This window comes from Lytechinus variegatus, chromosome 19, assembly GCF_018143015.1.
Source record: "Lytechinus variegatus isolate NC3 chromosome 19, Lvar_3.0, whole genome shotgun sequence".
NCBI lineage: Eukaryota > Metazoa > Echinodermata > Echinoidea > Temnopleuroida > Toxopneustidae > Lytechinus > Lytechinus variegatus.
The window spans coordinates 977,172-997,886 of NC_054758.1; the positions used below are offsets into that span (position 1 = coordinate 977,172).

The 20,715-nt window shown below is 36.6% G+C and overlaps 1 protein-coding gene across 1 annotated transcript; it reads left to right on the forward strand.

Moving 5' to 3' along the window:
* The first annotated feature begins 2,852 nt into the window (after nt 1–2,852).
* LOC121406140 lies at nt 2,853–20,037 on the forward strand. The gene is made up of 4 exons (XM_041597159.1): nt 2,853–3,141; nt 9,366–9,537; nt 15,714–15,831; nt 18,980–20,037. Exons 1-4 carry the CDS (start codon nt 2,905–2,907, stop codon nt 18,990–18,992), a joined length of 540 nt encoding a protein of 179 aa, XP_041453093.1. The 5' UTR covers nt 2,853–2,904; the 3' UTR covers nt 18,993–20,037.
* The last annotated feature ends 678 nt before the right edge of the window (nt 20,038–20,715 follow it).

A 20,715-nucleotide genomic window follows, 5' to 3' on the forward strand; every position in this document is an offset into this window, starting at 1 on the left:
ATAAATCCAAAGTATTTTTTTCCAGACCCGGTTGTTTAAAAAAATATAACAAAAGTCCAGTCTTTTTTTTCCAGACCCGGTTGTTTCAAAAATTGTGATATAAGTCCAAAGTCTTTTTTCCAGACCCGGTTGTTAAAAAATTATGATATAAATCCAAAGTCTTTTTTCCAGACCCGGTTGTTTCAAAAATTATGAAATAAATCCAAAGTCATTTCCAGACCCAGTTATTTCAAAATTTATAATATAAGTCCAAACTAAGATACGATAATGATATTCCTGTGGAAAAAAATGGGAATCGAGCTTAGTCTTTTCTCCTGACCCAGTTAATTAAAACTGGTGAAATTAATGTCTTTGTTGTTGTTTCAACTTATACGGTGTATATTGTGAATATGTGCACTAAGAGTTAATTGAGAATCAAGCGTAGTCTTTTCTCCAGACCCGGTTACCTGTTATCTAAACATTATGAATAACAGTTTAAAAACAGTATAAAGACCCCATAATCTTATTAATGCTGGATATAGCGTAGTCTTTCAGCCCGACCATTTTTTTTAAAAAAACGCTAATAGTAAGAATTAAAAAAAATCAAAGTCTAAGACCAAACAAACCTTCAACCTAAGAACCTGTTTTAAAAGAGGTTTAGAGTGTTGTCTTTATTCCAGACCTAAAACAGTTACGAAAAAAAATATTCTAACATAAGACCTAATAATTTTTATTCTCGTGGAATAACACGAGTTTTAAAACGTACTCTTTCCTCCAGACCCCGGCTATTAAAAAGAGTAACTGATAAACTTCAAATCTAAGACCAAATTTCCAAAGTTTCACCCAGAAAAAATATGTCTTTTTTTAATAATACTACTATCCCTACAAAACATTGTAATAACGCGTGGGTAAAGCAGACATCCTTTCTCCAGACTTGGTTACTATTTTTAAAAAATAAAAAAGTTTTTACAAATATTCTAAAACGAATACCCAATAATCTAATTACTGTGGAACAACATGAAGACCGATTGTCGAAGATCGACTATCCTCCAGACACAATTATTTCAGGAATAAAATATCAATAAAACTCAACCCCCAACAACGAATCTAAGAACCAACAATCCTCCAAATTAAGACCATGCATGTAGAAAAACACATGTTTAGAGCGTTGTCTTTATTCCAGACCCGGTGATTTAAAGATGATTTGAACAGTCCTAAAAACAATAGACTCATATTCTTATTCTTGTGGAATAACACGAGTATTATGCTTAGTTGGACCCGATTGGACCCGGTTATTTAAAACATAAAGAAATATTGAAAAAAAAATGACAGCTGAGACCAATCTTCAAAATTAAACCCACTTAAAATGCTTGGGCTTAGAGTGTTGTCTTTACCCCTCACCGACGTATATTATAACTTTTGAAACGACCGGGTCTGAAAAAAAGACTTTGGACTTGCATTATAATTTTTGAATTAACCGGGTCTGGAAAAAAGACTTTGGACGTGTATTATAATTTTGAAACAACCGGGTCTGGTAAAAAGACTTTGGACGTATATTATAATTTTGAAAAACCGGCTCGGGAAAAAGACTTGGACTTGTACTGTAATATTTCATTAACCGGGTCTGGAAAAAGACCTTGAACATTACTATAGGATATTAGTTTAGAACGAATTCGCCAAAAATCACTTCAAATTTATTACATTTGTGGGTAAAGTCATTATAACATTTGTTGGTAAAGTGCATTATTACATTTGTGGGTAAAGTTTTATTACATTTGTGGGCGTTATTACATTTGTGGGTAAAGTGTTATTACATTTGTGGGCGATCAAAAATTATTACATTTGTGGGTTAAGTGTTATTACATTTGTGGGCGTTATTACATTTGTGGGTTAAGTGTTATTACATTTGTGGGCGTTATTACATTTGTGGGCGATTTTTTACATTTGTGGGTGTAACAACCCCCCCCCCCCCCAATTAAGAAGTCCCTCGCTTCGCTCGGGAAGCAGCCGCCAGGGACTCGACAAGAGGCTACTTCTGTAGGTGCTCAAGGCTTTCCTATATTATGGCGGCTAAGCTAGTCTACCGATTCTCGTGCGCACAGCTTTTGGAGGAGTTACTTCCCGCTGGTACCCATTTATTACCTCACCTGTGTCGAGTGCAGCACAGTGTGGATAAATTTCTTGCTGAAGGAAAACACGCCATGGCTAGGATTCGAACCAACGGCCCTCTGTTTGAAGGCGAGAATCAGAACCACTAGACCACGACGCGCCCACACAATCAGACCTGAAAAAAGATATATTGAAAACTTTATGGAATACACGGAAATACACAGGTACCTGATAAATCAAAATCTGCAAGCGCGCAGCGCGAGCAGAAAATGTCAATATTCAGACCATAAAACTGACAATTCTACAAAGCACTTTTTAAAGAATCAATTTGTAAATCACACAAAATAATGAAAGTTCGATTTCCGAGGTGAAATATGACTTCCAAACTTGATACTTAAACTCCATATTGTACAAGATATGAAAATCACAGGCAATGCGAATGGCGAGCGAAAAATGTTATAGTGACATGAAAGATTCTATTTATTTTCCAAGTCTCCCCCTTATCTTTTTTCATTCACTCGTCTTCCTCTTCTCTTTTCTCCTCTCTTTTTCTTTCTTTTTTCTGTTTTTTTTTCTTTCTTTTCCTTTTTTTGCTCCGCCAACCCCCCCCCCCTTGATCCGCCTATGCTACCCACCCTTTCGGTACAAGCCATCTTTCTATTATTGCATTGATCGTTGTGGACGAAATGCTGTTTTGTTTTTGTGACAGTCAAGTTGACAATGGATAAATCGGCAAATACCACATGCTTTCATTTCTGAGTTACTCCAGATACGGCTCTATCAGCGCACCGAGATTCTCCAGATATAGCTCGTCGGATGGACCGTATGGAGAAAGACTGTGATGAAATGAGGACCATGCTCAACATGCTCAAAGCAGCTTTAGAAGAAAAACATGAAGGACCAAGCCTTAGTTCGAGTCGTAGTCAGACACTGCATGGAGGAGAGGCTCAAGCCACGCCAAAGGATGTTATTGACATGCTACCTTTTTCGTCGAGTGAAGCCTTGCAGCAATTTGACGAACTTCTCCAATATCTTGAATATCGAAAACCTTTGGTGAGACTTTTTTTTACAAACACCCGAACACATGGACTAAGAACATAATTTCAAATACTGGAAAACAGAAGACAAAATAAAATACTGTCTGCAAGATATAACATCTTGTGATCTTAGATCAAAGCAAACTTTCCCTTGATGAATATAAGAGGAAAAATATAACTCTATTTCTTGAATGCACGACTCCCTTTGTGGTTGACTCTTTATTAGGCCCTACTAATTTTTTTTTCAAGTTGATAGTGATATTCATATAATGTATATTAGATTACATCTTCTTATTTTATTTGGGAGGGCGGAGAAATATTCTTCTTTTTTTTATTTCTCCCAGTTCCAATGACAATTGTATTATATTTTCATGTACACACACACGCACGCACCCACACACACACACACACATAATATATTATATATATATATATATATATATATATACATAATATATATATATATATATATATATACATATATTATATATATATATATATATATATATATATATACATACATATCCGCATATCCAGCTTGTTAGGTGCTCAAGGCGCTCCTATATTACCCGGCTTAGCTAGGCCTTCATAGCGCACACAGCTTTTTAAGGAATTACTTCCCACCGGTACCCATCTACCTCACCTGGGTTGAGTGCAGCACATTGTGGATCAGTTTCTTGCTGAAGGAAATTACGCCATGGCTGGGATTTTTTTTTAGATTTTAGAAAAAAAAATCGAACCCACTACCCTCTGTTTCAAGTCCGAAGACTAATCCACTCCACTTGGCCACAACGCTCCACATTGTATAGATATATATATGTATATATATAAACAGTGCGCCCCGCAAAAAACGAAACCGAGATTTATCGATGATTTATCATAACTTAATCACAAATACAATAGACAAATGACCTACCATTATAAAGCTTAGAATCTCCTCTTTCATTTGAAATTACTAACATTATTTCTCATTCACGCATGAGTGAGCGATTAAAAAAACCGCTTCATTGAAATGAAGCGGTTTTACAGGCTAGCGTTCAAACTCACTCGACACGCCGTTTTCTTGACGATCAGCCATGTATTAAGTCTTTTGTTAACCATGCGATAGCTTCTGTGGGGAAACCGGTGAAAACAAGTTTATTTAATGAAATTATGGAAATATAAGAATTGTTTTGAGGAAACATAACTTTTTTCCATGTTTCTCATGCAGCTGTAGCTGACTTTAACTGCATTTTTGCTAAGTATAACAATATACATATACATATTTTTTTCTTATCCTTGATATGACCGGAACCTATTGTAATGTGCGTCGTTCAGTTAACTTCCACATATCACGACAGGGCGGATCCAGCTTTCGCCAATAGGGGGGCCGAAAAATATTTTGATCAACATTTTTCTCGATTGGCCGCTACAATCTGGCTTTTTTTTAGGGGGTATTCCTAACTAAAGACTGAAGTTTTAAGTATATGTTAGTGTTTATTGCTATAAACAATATAAGGTATCTCATGTGCTCTTAATAAATAATGCGAGCGCGAAGCGTGAGCTAAAAATCTTTGATACTTTATGTCCTTAGAACTGAAGATTTATAGCAGTTCTTATAATCATGAACAAAGATAAGTATCCGAATAAACAATGCGAGCGCGAATCATATAGTAACGTGAAAAGTGACTCAATTAGCGGGACTGTTTTAGTGATTAATGAAGAGGATACAAGTATCACCAATTAAATAATGAGAGTGCGAAGTGCGAGTTCAAAATTTCTGACATTCCGACCTGAAAAAAATTAACAGTCTAAGCATGTTTTTGTTTAAGTAAACAAGCTGTGTGTCTCAAACAATTAAATGCGAGCGCGAAGCATGAGCTTAATTTTTTGATATACTGTCATGACAAAGGAGCATTTTGACAAAATTTGGTAAGAATTTCCAAAGAGCATAGGTTTCTCACAAATCAAACAATGCGAGCGCGCAGCGCGAGCTGAACATTTTGATACACATTAAAGGGGAAGTTCACCCTGAAGAAAACCTTGTTGTAAAAATGGCAGAAAAAATATTTTAAAATATTGGTGAAGGTTTGAGGAAAATCCGTCAAAGAGTAAGAAAGTTATTAGAGTTCAAAGTTTTGGATTTGTGTCGTCATAAACGAGCAGCTGCCCCATGTGTTATGTAATATAAAATGCATGAATTTGAAATTTTGCATGGTTCCTGATGACTTAATTTTGTTTTCTATTCATGATCGGGTGTGAAATGATTTGTCTATTGATATACATAAGGTACAGTGAAAAACCATTTTTAATTTTCTGAGAAAATGAAATTTCATTGATTTTTTACCATTCGCTATGTAGGAATGCTGCTCGCATATGATGTCACAAATCAAATAATTGAAATTCTAATAACTTTTTAATTATTTGATGAATTTTTCTCAAACCTTCGGCAATGTTTTTTATTATATTTTCTGCTATTTTTACAATAAACTTTTTGTCAGGGTGAACTTCCCCTTTAACAATTTGTGTAAATCAAACAAAATACTGAAAGCTTGATGTGCGAGCTAAAAAATTGTGTGCAAATTGATATCAGAACTGGATATATTGTATATATAAATATTGGTTATATATTAGTGTCATTTAACCCTAGTCTTGATTGGGATTCATTACACAGGCAATGCGAGCGCGAAGCGTGAGCGAACATTTTTTCCATAGTCTATTTCCAATTCTTCCCCTCACCTTTTTTTGTATCCTTTCGGGGTCGGGCCGGTCGTTACGTGGCTGTAAATTACACATCATGGGTAAAATACCTCTTTCTTACTTTTCTTTCTATTTTTCGTAGTTTCTATCAAGGTAAAGAGTACACTTTTTTCTGCAGGTTGTCAAAAAATAGGGGGGGGGGGGCGGGGCCGGCTCGGCCCCCTCCTGGATCCGCGCCTGCACGAATCCTGAATGAACGTGAATATCAATAAGTCCCGCATCCAAATAATTGCTTAGCAGGGGTCTTGTCTAGCTACATGTAAGAAAAAGCGGGGTAAATTGACCCACTTTTTGCTTTTTTCATGTTAGAACTTATATAATTCATAATCTTGTAGAACTAAGTACATTTTTCTTGAAATTTAAATCTTGTGAAACATTTTTTGTCTCACCTGCATGCATAGCAGATTGAAACTATAGGCGCCGCTTTTCGACGGCGGAGGAGGCAGTGGCGTCAACATTAAATCTTAACTTCTTCTTCTTCTGTTGATTTCCTCCAGTCCTGGAGAACTGCGAGATCCAGTGGATACGCAGAAAAAAGTGCTTTGATAAATATGTTTGGAGACAAAGGAGACTGGCTCAGAACGAAGTTGGAGTAAAGTGTATCACTAGGCTGTCTAGTTGTTGTTCACTAGTAACAGAGAACGCTTGACATGAGGTCAAGTTTTTGAAATGACATCATAACTTAAAAAGTATATGGACTTAGTTCATTAAACTTGGACATAAGGTTGATCAAGTATTACTGAACATCCTGCATGAGTTTCACGTCACATTATTAAGGTCAAAGGTCTTTTAGGGTCACTGAACTTTGGCCAAATTGGGGGTATCTGTTAAATTACCATCATAACTTTGAAAGTTTATTGGTATAGTTCATATAACTTTGACATAAGAGTAATCAAGTATCTTTGAATATCCTGTGCGCATTTCAGGTCACATGACCAAGGTCAAAGGTCAATGAACTTTGGCCGTAATGGGTGTATCTGGGGAGCGTTTCATCAACATTTGTGTCTGACAAGTTGTCAGACTTGACAACTTTCCTTGATTTTGATTGGCTGAGAAGCATTGTTACTATGGTAACTGTCGGATAAAACAGGACTTGTCGGATAAAACGTCCGACAAGTCCTTACATGAAACGCTCCCCCTGTTGAATTACGATCATAACTTTGAACGTTATGGATCTGCCTCATGAAAGTTAAACATAAGAGTAATCAATTACCACTGAACCTCCTGTGCGAGTTTCAGGTCACACGATCAAAGTCAAACATCATTTAAGGTCATTGAACTTTGGCCATTTTAGAGGTAATTATTAGATTGCTGTCATAACTTTCAAAGTTTCAAACTTTCAAAGCGTTGTGGCCCAGTGGATTAGTCTCCGGACTTTGAAACAGAGGGTCGTGGGTTCAAATCCCAGCCATGGCGTAGTTTCCTTCAGCAAGAAATTCATCCACATTGTGCTGCACTCAACCCAGGTGAGGTGAATGGGTACCTGGCAGGAATTTATTCCTTGAAATGCCCCAGCGCTGTAAAAGGCTGCGGGGCTAAAGCCAGGGTAATAATATCCAAGTCCTTTGGAAGCGCATAAATACGTTATTTATAATGTGTTATGCGCTATACAAGAACTGTCTATTATTATTATTACTATTAGATATAGTGTATAAAATGTGGATATAGGGGTAATCAAGTATCACTGACAAGTTTTAGGTCACATGATCAAGGTCAAATGTCAATGAACATAGTATTGTATCATTATATGAATGGTTTTTTTGTGAATAATTATTTTCTAGTAATTTTCGTCAGCACTGCTGCTATATTGAATCGCGTGATGCAGGTGAGACGGCCAGAGGCATTCCACTTGTTACCTTATATCATAATATTCTATCCCCAAACTGAAATTCACCGTCACCTTGGAAAAAAAAGTCAAATGGCTCAACTTACCCCACCCATGGGGTAGGGTAAATTGAGCCACCTTCTGGGGTAAGTTAGGCCACCTTCTGGGGAAAGTTGAGCCACAAAAATGTGTACAAAAGGTATGGGACAAGAACCAGCATGACAATTTTTTATTTAAAGTCTTTTCACTTGCTAATAATTCTCTATAAATACTAACATCCTCTAAAGGTAAAACATAATGTCTTGTGAATTTCATCCTTTCTACCTCCATATCAATGGCTTTTCAAGTTATTTTACATTCCCATATTAATTACCTTGGCTCAACTTGACCTTTGTTGGTTGGCTCAACCTACCCCAGTCCAAACTTAACATGTGATATTTTCATATCCTCACATTTCTTATGCAATGGGTCATCAATACATTCACCACCACAATGTCTGACTCTTTAAACATTGGCCTGGGGCTGGTGGCTCAACTTTCCATTATGTGCTCAACTTACCCCGTCTTCCCCTATCCCTGGTGCATGGGCGCGTCGTGGTCTAGGGGTTCGGACTCTCCTCTTTCAAACAGAGGGTCTTCGGTTCGAATCGTAGCCATGGTCTGTTTTCCTTCAGCAAGAAATTTATCCACACTTTGTTGCACTCGACTCAGGTGAGTTGAATGGGAACGGCCCGGTAGAATTAATTCCTTGCATGTATACCATGTATACTGTGCGCCGGTTTTGGTAGCTCGAGCTATAGCCGGGTTAACAATATCAAGCACTTTGTATCGTCAGACAAAAAGTGCTATATAAATCCAGCTATTAATATCATTATCATTACCTATGTTGATCTGTATACCCTTTAGCCGCCGTTAAACTAGTACTAAGGGGCACACATGAGTATTACAGACCCCCATTCACTCACGTGTTATATCATAGCTAATAAAAAAATCATTAAATATCAATCCCTCGATAGATTTTGCTTTAATTCACAGACATTAGTCACAATTAACAGTGCATTTAGACTTGATGTGTTAATCACATTCTGGCCCAGCTCATTCAAAAGTTAAATGGCCTGAAATAAGACTAACCATAATTTCGGCCAGTTCATTGCCAGAAAAACCAGAAGTGCATTGTGGGTAGTAATAATAATTAAAATGAAATACAAAAATGCAGTCTAGCCTCCCCAAATGCCCTAATTATGAAAAGGTATGAACATAGCATTATCTCTATCGTTTTTCTTTTGATATACAAACATTTGATCTATTTTTAATGAATTATTTTAATCAATAAAGTCATGTAATCTTTACTTAATACGCCTGTCCGGCATGCTTTGGGCGCAGATGAATTACACTCGTGTGCACCACTGATCTCTCCCCTAGGGGAGAGATCAGTGGGGCGCACAGACTTGACTGAAACAGCGCCCTCTTATGACAATTATGACAATAATAATACATCATGGCAAGAAGGAATTAAGGCAAATTACGACCCGCCAAAAAAAAATGTATTTAATTTGATCCTTGTTTTCTGTACCTCAAGACCTGAGAAAATCACTTAAAAGTGTCGAAAGCTTAGCAAATATATAATGTGCCTGTTTTTTAATATTTGAATCTAATACGTGATGTTTCTTTTCAAAGCTTGATAAATTAAAGCGCATCGGAGGAGAAACACATAAAGAGACAGTCCACAATTGTATGTCGGCCATAATTAGACCTGAGCTAGCAACATCCCTCAGCTGGACAGGGAAAGGACCAGTAGATAGGCCTAATACAGCAATCGGATCCCTGAGACTGACGAAAATAGTAATGGGTGAGTATTGAATACTGATTCATCGCTTGCAGGCAGAGTAGTGACATTTCTATAAATCATGGTGGGGGGGGGGGGGTAATATACTCTGAAATAGGAATATCCGTACACCTCCGGATAACAGGATTTTGTCTACAGTGCGTATCAAAAAAAAAGTTTACACTTTGAAAAAGCCCTGGGAATTGAAAAAATACCACATGTGGGTAATTTTTTTCACAGATAATCTTGGGTTTGGGTCTCATCTATCCAATGACAGTAAAAGTTTTGAGAGAATGTTACACTTGAGTGAGCGCTGTCCATTTTTGTAAAGCTCGCAGAAATCTGTTTGCGCAGAAATGCTCATTTTCACGCTGTGTCAAGGGGAAAGGGCGAAATCAAACTTACCCTGCAAAACATTTCTCATACCTTTCCCTTGCACTTTTAGTCAATTAAATAAATCGGATAAATTCAAGCATTTTGTAACAATTTTTCCACCCATATTGAAATTTCAACACTCAGTAAGCACCACCTTTACCATTTTTGTGCCAGCTGGATCTGAGGACATAATCTGAACAAAAGTTTATATCAGACATCTCCAGCATTTTTTTACAAAGGTTTTATCATTTAAAGTGGGTTTACGTTTCATTTCTCATTTAATACTTGTTTCTCCACACTTTTCCCAAGCTTGACAATGATAAACAAAATGAAAATCAAGCCTAAGCCATTTCATGTAAATCACAGCTCAGTGTAAAGCAAATATCGTTACGATTGCCTTCTGGGGGAGTGGGGTGGGGCGAAATGCACTCTTCGAAGTCTTTTGGGCAAGGTAACAAGTTAAAAAAGGTAAAGGATATCTTCAAATCGGTTTTACTAGCTAAATTCCATGTGCGCTTCATGATTAAGGTCTACTTTTTTTCGCATAACTATTTCAAAGGTCTGTGCAAATCATTTTTCACTAACTTTTCAAAAGTAAGTGGTGCTCACTCAAGCGGAAATATTTTTCGACCGTTATATCGTCATTTGCTTAAATGGATCTGTACCATTGTTAAAATGTGGAAAATCTTCAGGATATTACAAACGTATAATTTTACAGGATTTTTTCTAAGTGTTAATCTTTTTTTTGTACGCACTGTATAGTCTCGCCTGCATAACAGAGCGAGACTTATAGGCGCCGCTTTTCCGACGGCGGCGGAGTCATCAACATCAAATCTTAACCAAGGTTAAGTTTTTGAAATGTCATCAAAACTTATGAAGAATATTTGCCTAGTTCATGAAACGTTGCTATAAGGATGACCGGGTATCACTGAACATCATGTATGTGTTTCAGGTCACATGATTTTGAATTTTCTCTTGCTTATGCCAAGATACTTAAATTGGAATTTTTTCATCGACTAAAAGTTTGACTTAAAATTCCAGTGGAATAGTGATGCATCCAAGGTGGATAACTTTCTCTTCATTTTTAGAGTGGTATTTGAATTTGACTTTGCTTTCATCGTTAAATGGATATTGATGCCACATAAACCTTCACAACTGAAAGAATAACCGATGTTTTCTTGCAATTTTCTTTTCTGACATTGCTATTGTTTAATGCCTGTAACCAGCCATGCACTGACTGGTCCATTTCTTGCAATTTTCTTTTACTGACATTGCTATTGTTTAAATAATTTAACCACCCATGCATGACTGTTCACATGAAAATTTCATGTCATACTGGAAGAGGAATATTGTCTGGTCATGTTGACATACAATAATTTGCCTTTAATCAAATATCTATATGGAATATTTTAACTTTGATAAGTGTCCAAGAACTTTTTTGCTGAGTGTAGTTTTTAATTTAATATAGAAATGATTAAAAGATTTAATATAGGAAGAGGATGTCGCCAAGGAGATCCGTTATCACTCTATCTCTTTTTACTTGCTAGTGAAATATTAGGAATTTTAGTTAGACATTCCAATGATATTATTGACTTACATGTAGAATGAAAATATAGTAAACTACAACATGCTGACGACACATTTTTTAACACTTAATGGTTCAAAAGAAATTTACTAGGTGCACTGGAAATATTAGGTCATTTTGAACATATCCGGACATCTACCCCCTGGACATCTACCCCCGGACCTCCACCCCCTTAGGACAAGTACCCCCTAGGACAAGTACCCTCTAGGACATCTACCCCCTGACATCCACCCCCGGACATCCACCCGGGACATCCACCCCTCCACTCCCCGGACATCCCCCCCCGATCTAACCGGACATCCACCCCCCGGACATCTTCCCCCCCCCCATCTAGATGTTGAGATGTTGAGATAATTATCTCATCATGTTGACATCTTGTAGAAGAGATGATGAGATGACAAGATCCCGGATCTCATCATGTTGACATCTTGTAAAAGAGATGAGATGACAAGATCCCGGATCTCATCATGTTGACATCTTGTAGAAGAGATGATGAGATGACAAGATCCCGAATCTCATCATGTCAACATCTTTTAGAAGAGATGATGAGATGACAAGATCCCGGATCTCATCATGTTGACATCTTTTAGAAGAGATGTTGAGATGACAAGATCCCGGATCTCATCATGTTGACATCTTTTGGAAGAGATGATGAGATGACAAGATCCCGGATCTCATCATGTCAACATCTTTTAGAAGAGATGTTGAGATGACAAGATCCCGGATCTCATCATGTTGACATCTTTTGGAAGAGATGATGAGATGACATGATCATGGATCGAAGATCTTGTCATCTGACCATTTCTTCTAAAAGATGTCGACATGACGAGATCCGATATCTTGTCATCTCATCATCTCTACTAAAAGATGACGACATGACGAGATCCCGGGATCTTATCATCTCAACATCTCTTCTAAAAGATGTCAACATGATGAGATCCGGGATCTTGTCATCTCATCATCTCTTCTAAAAGATGTTGACATGATGAGATCCGGGATCTTGTCATCTCATCATCTCTTCTACAAGATGTCAACATGATGAGATCCGGGATCCTGTCATCTCATCATCTCTTCTTAAAGATGTCGACATGATGAGATCTGGGATCTCGTCATCTTATCCTTTGCTATCAAGATGTCGACTTACCGAGATAATTATCTCAACATCTCGGTGGCACTTTTAAGCTTCCATACAAAACAGTTTTACCTTTCATATGTTCAATGTTTTCTTAAACACACAACCTTCACTACATGCATGACATGGGCTCACATTATTACAGAACATCGGCAGACACGAATTACAATCTATTTTGGAAAGAAGTTTACTTGCTTGGTCATACTTGCTTGAATTGTTAATTGATGACCTAGCCTGTTAACCTCTCTGGAATTACCCTCGAATAAAAATAAATAACTATTTCAGGTCTTGGGATTTGCGAGGAATAAATTTTGTTAATGACATTCTTAGAACAGATGGTACACTGTAAGAAAAAACAGAAGATTTTACAGAAGAAAAAAAAACAGATTTTATAGAAAGAAGCAACCAAATCATTCTGTAAATTGTAAAAAAGGAAAGATTTTGTACAATTTTTATAGAATTTTACAGAACAGGTCTGTTTTAAAAAGGGAGAAAACAGTTTTATTACAATAAATTAGTAAGGTTACATACACCAAATATCTATTTTCTGTAATTTTACACAAATGCATGTAAGATTACAAGGTGCAGTAAGATTACAGGTGTTCTCGAGACTCTGCTGCAGGAATTTTAGTTTTTTTAAGTAGAAATCTACCTACTTTTCATACTTTGAATTTCAACGTGTTTATGGTATACAAACCAATTTTTACAGTATTACGGTCTTTGTGACGCAATTAGGCCTGGTTTTCCCACAGATTCACATATAATTACTAAATCCATTAAACCAATCATTCCTGAAGCTTTGTACCTTGTTTTGAAAACACGTAGGTTACTCAAATATATAATCGCTCTTTTTTAAACTTGAAAGTTGAAGAAAGTAAGGCTCTTGTCAGCTGGAAAGGTCGTTTAGGTTTTCGAGATGACCTTTGGGTTGCTTTTTGTTTGTTTCGTTTTCAGGCAACAATGGATATAAACAAAAGGTGGTTTCATATTAAATTTTCCAACAAAATATTGTATATGAAAGATTCTCTGTTGAAATTTGGTATAGTAGTACATATGAAACTGTGTAGAAAATAGATATATTTAGCGAATTTGAGAAAAGAGTTACCTTCATTTACCACAATTCTGTCGGCTTTAAAACTTTATTATGAAATGGTATATATACATATGAAACAAATTTCAGAGCAAATAAGTTCAGAAAGAAATGGTTTCGTTTCAGAAACATTTTCGAAAAGGCTGGCAATCTGTTACCTTTATAATTATTACCATTATTCATTTCTTAGATATATGTATCAGATCTCTTATTTTTCTTGCCAAATTTGCTTTAGCTGTGACAACTTATTGATTGTATCAAGTCGGTTTGACTGTATGTCTATGTATTATGAATTATGTTAATGTGTATATACTATTTGTTTGAAAAAATGCAAATGTTTATACAGTGCTTTTTTTATTTTGCTTTTTGAAAATAAAGAACCCTGTGAAAGGTGGGAAATATTAATAACCATGCATGAGTTTCAGATCACATGATTAAGGTCAAAAGTCAGTTAGGGTCAATGAAGTTTTACCATTGAAATCGTCGCCAACGTTACGGATTTTTTAATGTCATCTCTGGCCTATATCATTAAACTTGATCAAGTATCACTGACCATCTGACATGAGTTGCAGGTCACATGATTAAGGTCAAAAGTTATTTAGCGTCAATAAACTTCGACCACATTAATTTTCAATTTTTGATATAATTTTGCAAGTATAAGTCGCTGTTCCATGAAAATTTCATATAATGGTTATCTGGTATCGGAAAATAGACAAATGCAATTTCAGGTCACTGGGGAAAAGGCCAAAGGTAATTTGAGGTCAACAAAATGAGGATTTACTTATCAAATGAATGTTTGCCTTTCCCTAGCTCCGTTTGAAAATGATCCATATTGTACATGTAGTTGTTTTGAAAGTCAGCACTGCTGCTACAATGAATTGCGTAATGCAAGTGAGACTGCTTGCATTTTGTGGCAAATAACGATTACTAGTAATCTATTCACTGCTTTCAATAATTAATTAAACAACTCTCTTCAATTTATTGAATTTTAATCGCTTTATTACATTTATCTGATCTATCTATATCGACTCAACATAAATTACTGGCTGTCATCTTTCTCGCAAATTGATCTTTTTTTATTTTCACTATTCTGACATGCATTAGGTTATATTTTGAATGCATTATTATTCCATTTAAAATGAATTATACCCTCCATTATTCAGTTTGAAATTAATACTCATATCCACGATTTTCTTAAGTCTTTCTAGCACTACTGCATATATTATTGTGAATCTGTTTTTTTATTATGTCAACCATTTTTGTAAACACTTTTTACAGCCATTGGCTGCCAAATGTGTATTGTTTTTTTTTCTCTGGAATGAATAAACCATGAATATATAAGAGGCGTTGCATGTTTTTATGAAGTTTTGCAATTACACAATCTCCTCCTGAATGTGAGTCTTTTTCATTTAATGCTCATTAACAGGAGAATGAAACCTTTGGAACAAGGTAGCTTGTGTAAAAAGGAAAAATCAAAGAAACAGATCAACAAAATTTTGAGAAAATTATAAGCATTTGAATATTGGGACCACTAATGCTGTGGAGAACCTCAAATTGGCAATGCGACAAAGATGTGTGATATCACTTGTGAACAACTCTCCCCATTACTTTGGTATATCTTTCACTTAAATTGCCTCTTGTATCACAGCTATCAGTAGATCATGAGTTTTTTCTATATGAGAGCATGTAATAGAGATTTTTAAAGAATATATTATGGATAAAGAGTTTGTATCACCATAAGAAAAAGCAAAGAGAGACATTTTTAGGGTATTTTATAGTCCTTCAAAGGGAAAGTTGTTCACATGTGACATCACACATCCTTGTCGCATTGCCAATTGGAGGATCTCCATAGCCTTAGTGATTGCAATATTCAAATGCTCATAACTTTCTCATTATTTGTACGATTTTTCTCAAGATTTCTTTGTTCTTATTATTTCATTTTTCTGTTCCGACACAAGCCTACTTGTTTCAAAGGTTTCATTCGCCTTTAAGATGTTGTGGTTTTTTTTTAATTGTAGATGCGTCATTTGAGTTCTGGAAACTGACAGACCACTTCACCAAGAAGGAGATAACCAAATGGTTGGCTAAATGCAAGAGACAGTCCAGGAGAGTAGCCACACAGAACGACCAAACACAGTAAAAACGCTCTTAACATTTTATACAACGATATTTCCTATATATGTTTCCTAGGGGAGAGAGGGGCGAGTCCGCCCCCTTTTTTCACGCTCTTCTAGAATAGTCATTTCTTTAGCAGGAAGGTCGTGCTTTATAAAGGTCTGGGTAATATCTACCTAATACCTTATTTTCGACGAGGACATGCATACGGTTTTGGCTAAAATGGGAAGTAAAGAAAATCTTGGCTACAGGGCGAACCTGCCCCACCCTCATGACCTTGGGGCAAGTTCGCCGGTTATATAGGCGGGGCGATTTCGCCCATTGGGAATAGCAGAGATAATTATATGAAACAAAATAATGTGTTCAAAGACACCAAGCATTTTTTTTTTTACATTGGAACAACAACGACTTAAGAGTTCGATAGTCTATGAAAAGTTATCATGATTTAGCACATATACCGACCTACTTGCATGTAATGTCATGTTAATGATATTTTTGTAAGCCTATGATGTAGATGAAAGTGTGGAGGACCTGCCCCGTCGCAATAGGAGCGAACTAGCCCCCCGGACAGCCATTTCCTTTTCTCTTGTTTTTCGCAAAATTTACAAAAAACATATTTTGAAACATCCGTAAGCAAATTAATATTACGCCTTTCTAACAAAAAATATAACTGCGTTCATGTGTACCTATAAAAAAAAGAAATTTGGCAAATTTATTTTGTACAAAATGGCTTTAAAATGGACGAGTCGCCGTAATTTTCTGGAGTTTCGAGCACATGACCTCTCGCCAAGGTATGTTGCTACCTTGGGTAGGTTGACATTACATCCAGTTACAGCAAATTGGAAAATCACGTTATGGGCAGACTCTCCCCCGGGGCGGATTACTTGTGGCCCCGCTCAAACGGTGGGGCTTTTCAGCACAGTCCCTTTTGTTTGCAGCACACCGTCTAGCTTGCATGCTTATCATTTTGATCATTCAGACTCTAAAGAGGGTTTTTGTCATCTGAACAGGGAAAAACCCCTATAATCTAACCAGGCTAAACAAATCATAATCTAACACGATCAGAAGGGCAACAAAATATGTATTAACACCCCGGGGAGCCACTTACATTGACGAGTGGATACCATGCGCGACCCAAAAAACACGTAAAAAGGATGTCCTTTTCACGATAGGGCACGTTACGTACGTAACGTGATAAGGGTGTCAAATACACAAAAATAATGAAAAAAGGGTATCTATTTCGCTAGGAAAATTACGTGTTTAGGGTCGAATTTGCGGGGATAAAAAAAAAAATTAAAATGTTTTATAAAGGATGTCCTTTTTGCCCCAACACTACGTGTTTAGAGTCCTATTTGCGCTTGCTGTAGAAGGTTGGGTCGTACTGAGCCAAATAAGGTAAAGCCGACGACCGAAGGACCCTTAGCAATAAAACATTCCTGTACTTCATTTCAGGGAATATTTGCCAACAGTATCAATTTGTTTCCAATACTTGTTAAGGGTAGGGTTTCACACGCCAGTACTCGTTAAGGGGTGCATTTTCAGAATATGGAAATTACGTGTTTAGGGTGCTTTTTGAGACCCCATGGTCGCGCATGGTATCCACTTGTGAATGGAAGTGCCCCCCCCCCCCGGATTAACACCAGTGTATAGTCCATCCCAAGTTTGATACTAGGAAATGCACACTGATGGGTACAATTGTAAAGCTTGCCTGTTTCATACCCGATCCGATGTTTCACTTCAATAACTGCATTCGTGTTCACATTATACTGTTTAATACCGTGCAGATCGGCGAGTCAGTGCAATTTCGTCTGTTTTATGCGTGTAAACGCGATTAACTTGCACCGGCTCGCGGTGCAGACTCGGCAATTTTGCTCCGCCAAAATAGAAGGATCAGACCCGCGGGTGTAGACACGGATATTTTTCTCAGTGTAAACACACATTCAAGTCTGCCCCGGCAAATTGTGCGCGTTTCATGACGTAAATTGCACTGATCTGTGTTTTTACCCCGCGTGCCGAGTCTGATCCGCGAGCTGGGGCGGCCTGTAGCAGGAGGCCGCGAGCTGAGTCTGCACCGCCTCTCATGGTAAAGTTAAAGGACAAGTCCGTCCCAACAAAAATTTGATTGGAATAAAAAGGGGGTGAAAAACCAGCAGAACGCTGAAAATCTCATCAAAATCGTAAAATAAGATAGTTGTGATATTTTGAAAAAATTAAGTTTCGCTTAATTTCACAAAACAGTTATACGCACATTCTGGTAAGTATGCAATTTATACAACCGATGACGTAGGCTACTCGCTATTTCTTTTGTATTTTGTTATTTGAAATATGTAATATTTCAATTTTCTCCTCATTGTTTTGAGAAACAAAGTTGTATTCCTTCCTAACATGTGGAATTGTCATTGTTTTAACATTTTGTGGCTTAACCAAGAGGGTCCTTATTGAAAAGCTATGAAAATTCTAATTGTATAATTCAAACAATAAAAAAAGTAGTGAATGATTAACATCATCAACTCTCTCATCCAGCGGCGTACCCAGGATTTTCCAAAACGGGGGCAATTTTTTTGGAGGATATTTCGTCCGCAAACAAATTTGACAAGCAAAAAATAAAGAAAATGGTCCTCAACCACAAATAAAGGATTTCGTGCCATGAAGAAAGGAAGGCACACGTCTGTTTTCATTGCATTTTTACATTACAAATGATTAATTTTGCTTCTAAAAGGGGAGGGGCACGTCCCCTGGATCAGTTGTTATTCGTCGGGGGGGAGCAGGGGTACGTCCCCTGCATGAATTGTGACTCGTCAGGGGGGGGGAGTCTGCCCCCCCCCCTTAGGTACGCTAGTGCTCTCATCGGCACATCACTTGTGCATATCAACTGTTTGAAAAATAAGCGAAACTTAATAATGTCATAACTTTCATATTCTACATCCGATTTTGATATAAAAAAAATCAGCTTTATGCTTGTTTGATTTTTTTCTATTTATTCAAATCACGTTTTTCCTGGGATAGACTTGTCCTTTAATGAGGTCGATATAATTTACCTATTCGAATTTTTAAAAGTCCATTTCCACTGGTATACTGTTCGCTTTCGCAAAGTGTGATAAACATGTTGTTTGTCCTTCATTGTTATATGTATTGTACTAATCGTACTTCGTTCATATTTTTATTTCAGGTTGGTGCACTGATTACCCTATTAATCTTCAAGTTTACTTCATGCTGGATGTTTCTTGTCCTTCTTTGACTTGTTTGATTTTCATATTTAAGGAACTTAGACCATGACAGTGTATCAACATTTTGGGGGGCAGGTTGTTTGAAATACATGAATCATTTCCTGTTTGAATTCATGTATTGAAGAGGATTCGTGATGAGTAACGAAAAAGAAAATCATATCTTTGTCAATTCGACCATATTACATGACATGGCATCCAATATTGTAGGAAATTGTAGAATTTGAAATGTAAATATATAATGGTGTAATTTTCATATTATGCCCCCCACCCCCCGCTCCGTGAGACAAGCTGATCGCGATGTCAGCACTGGAGACCGGTAGTCTAAAGCGAGGAAACCATTCTATACTCAGTTGAAAGTAATGAAGTTATTGGCCCCTTTATGTAGATTCAGACTTGTTGAATAAAACGTATTTTTTATGCCTTCAACATGGCAATGATTAATAATTTTTGTAGTCTAATGCCTGTAAATTAAGGGAAGTATTGGTTTATGTAGTTATAGTTGTACTATTGTTTTGGTTTTGGTTGTTGCTTGTAGAAACAAAACATGTATTATAAAGTATATTTAAGGAATAAATTTTACCACATCCATCAAACTTGACCAAAATGTAACTATCATGGCGGCCATTTTGAATTTTAAATGACAGCTGATACACGTGAATCCCCAATAATTTTAATAAAATGACACGATCAAATTTTAAGAAGTTTTTATGTTTATGTTAATCTAGGATGTTTGTAACCAGAGACATGAAAAAAATGGGTTCAGCTGTTTCGGCCATATTGGATTTTAATATGGCGGCCAGTAACGTGCATGGTAAAATGATCAACAATTTCAGATAAGAGAGAGTGTCCCGTTTTAGAAGACTTCATTTTTTAGGAAATTTAACCTTATTAGAACAAGAGATGAGGGTTTAAAATACGTGTTCCAACAGCGGCCAGTTTGAAATTCAAATGGCGTCTGGAGATGAGGTCAGCACAGTGGTAATAAATACAAACTACAAAAGCTTTAAAAAATCAATTTGATAATGTGACATAATATACCTACGCTGTCTCGAAATCCCTGTTGATTCCTGCTTTTGAAAGTTTCATCACATATATTTTTACATTTTTTATGAACCAATTTTACATATGATTTTACCCTTAATCAGTTTTACTTAGCACGTGTTTATTTTGATTAGGAAGCCTATTTATGTGCATTGTCTAATGATTTTCGACTCGCCGTGCGGACACGGTATATGGGAAATGTGACTGCTACCAAATCATATCTATGCGTTATCATGGTTATCTTGATAAGTTTGCGGTGGAGAGTAGGATTTTTATTAGAGAGACTTTGAATTCAGGAGAACATATTACGACTTATATAGTAAAATTAATCTCTTATCTTCGTTTTATTTCATTTGAGTGTCTTTTTTTGGTCTTAAAATTTTGTGTGGGAAAGGAGGAAAATAAGTAAAAGGGAACGGTGGGGATATGAAAGAAATCGGGCTTATGGCTGCTTTAAAGTTGAGATCCCTTGCTAAAGATGTGCAAATTTCAAATTGGCAACACATTATGACAAAGGGCAAAGGATAACTTTCCCATAGGCCCGTGTTGTGGGTTTCTCACAAGTACCTATAATTATATTTCCCTGGGGCGTTAATCTAAATATAAACCAGGTATATTGTTTTATGTCCTCATGAAA

Coding starts and splice junctions, on each gene's coding strand:
- LOC121406140 (XM_041597159.1), top strand. CDS start 2,905: ATGGACCGTATGGAGAAAGACTGTGATGAAATGAGGACCATGCTCAAC. Junction 3,142..9,365: donor TTGAATATCGAAAACCTTTG/GTGAGACTTTTT, acceptor TTCTTTTCAAAG/CTTGATAAATTAAAGCGCAT. Junction 9,538..15,713: donor ACTGACGAAAATAGTAATGG/GTGAGTATTGAA, acceptor TTTTAATTGTAG/ATGCGTCATTTGAGTTCTGG.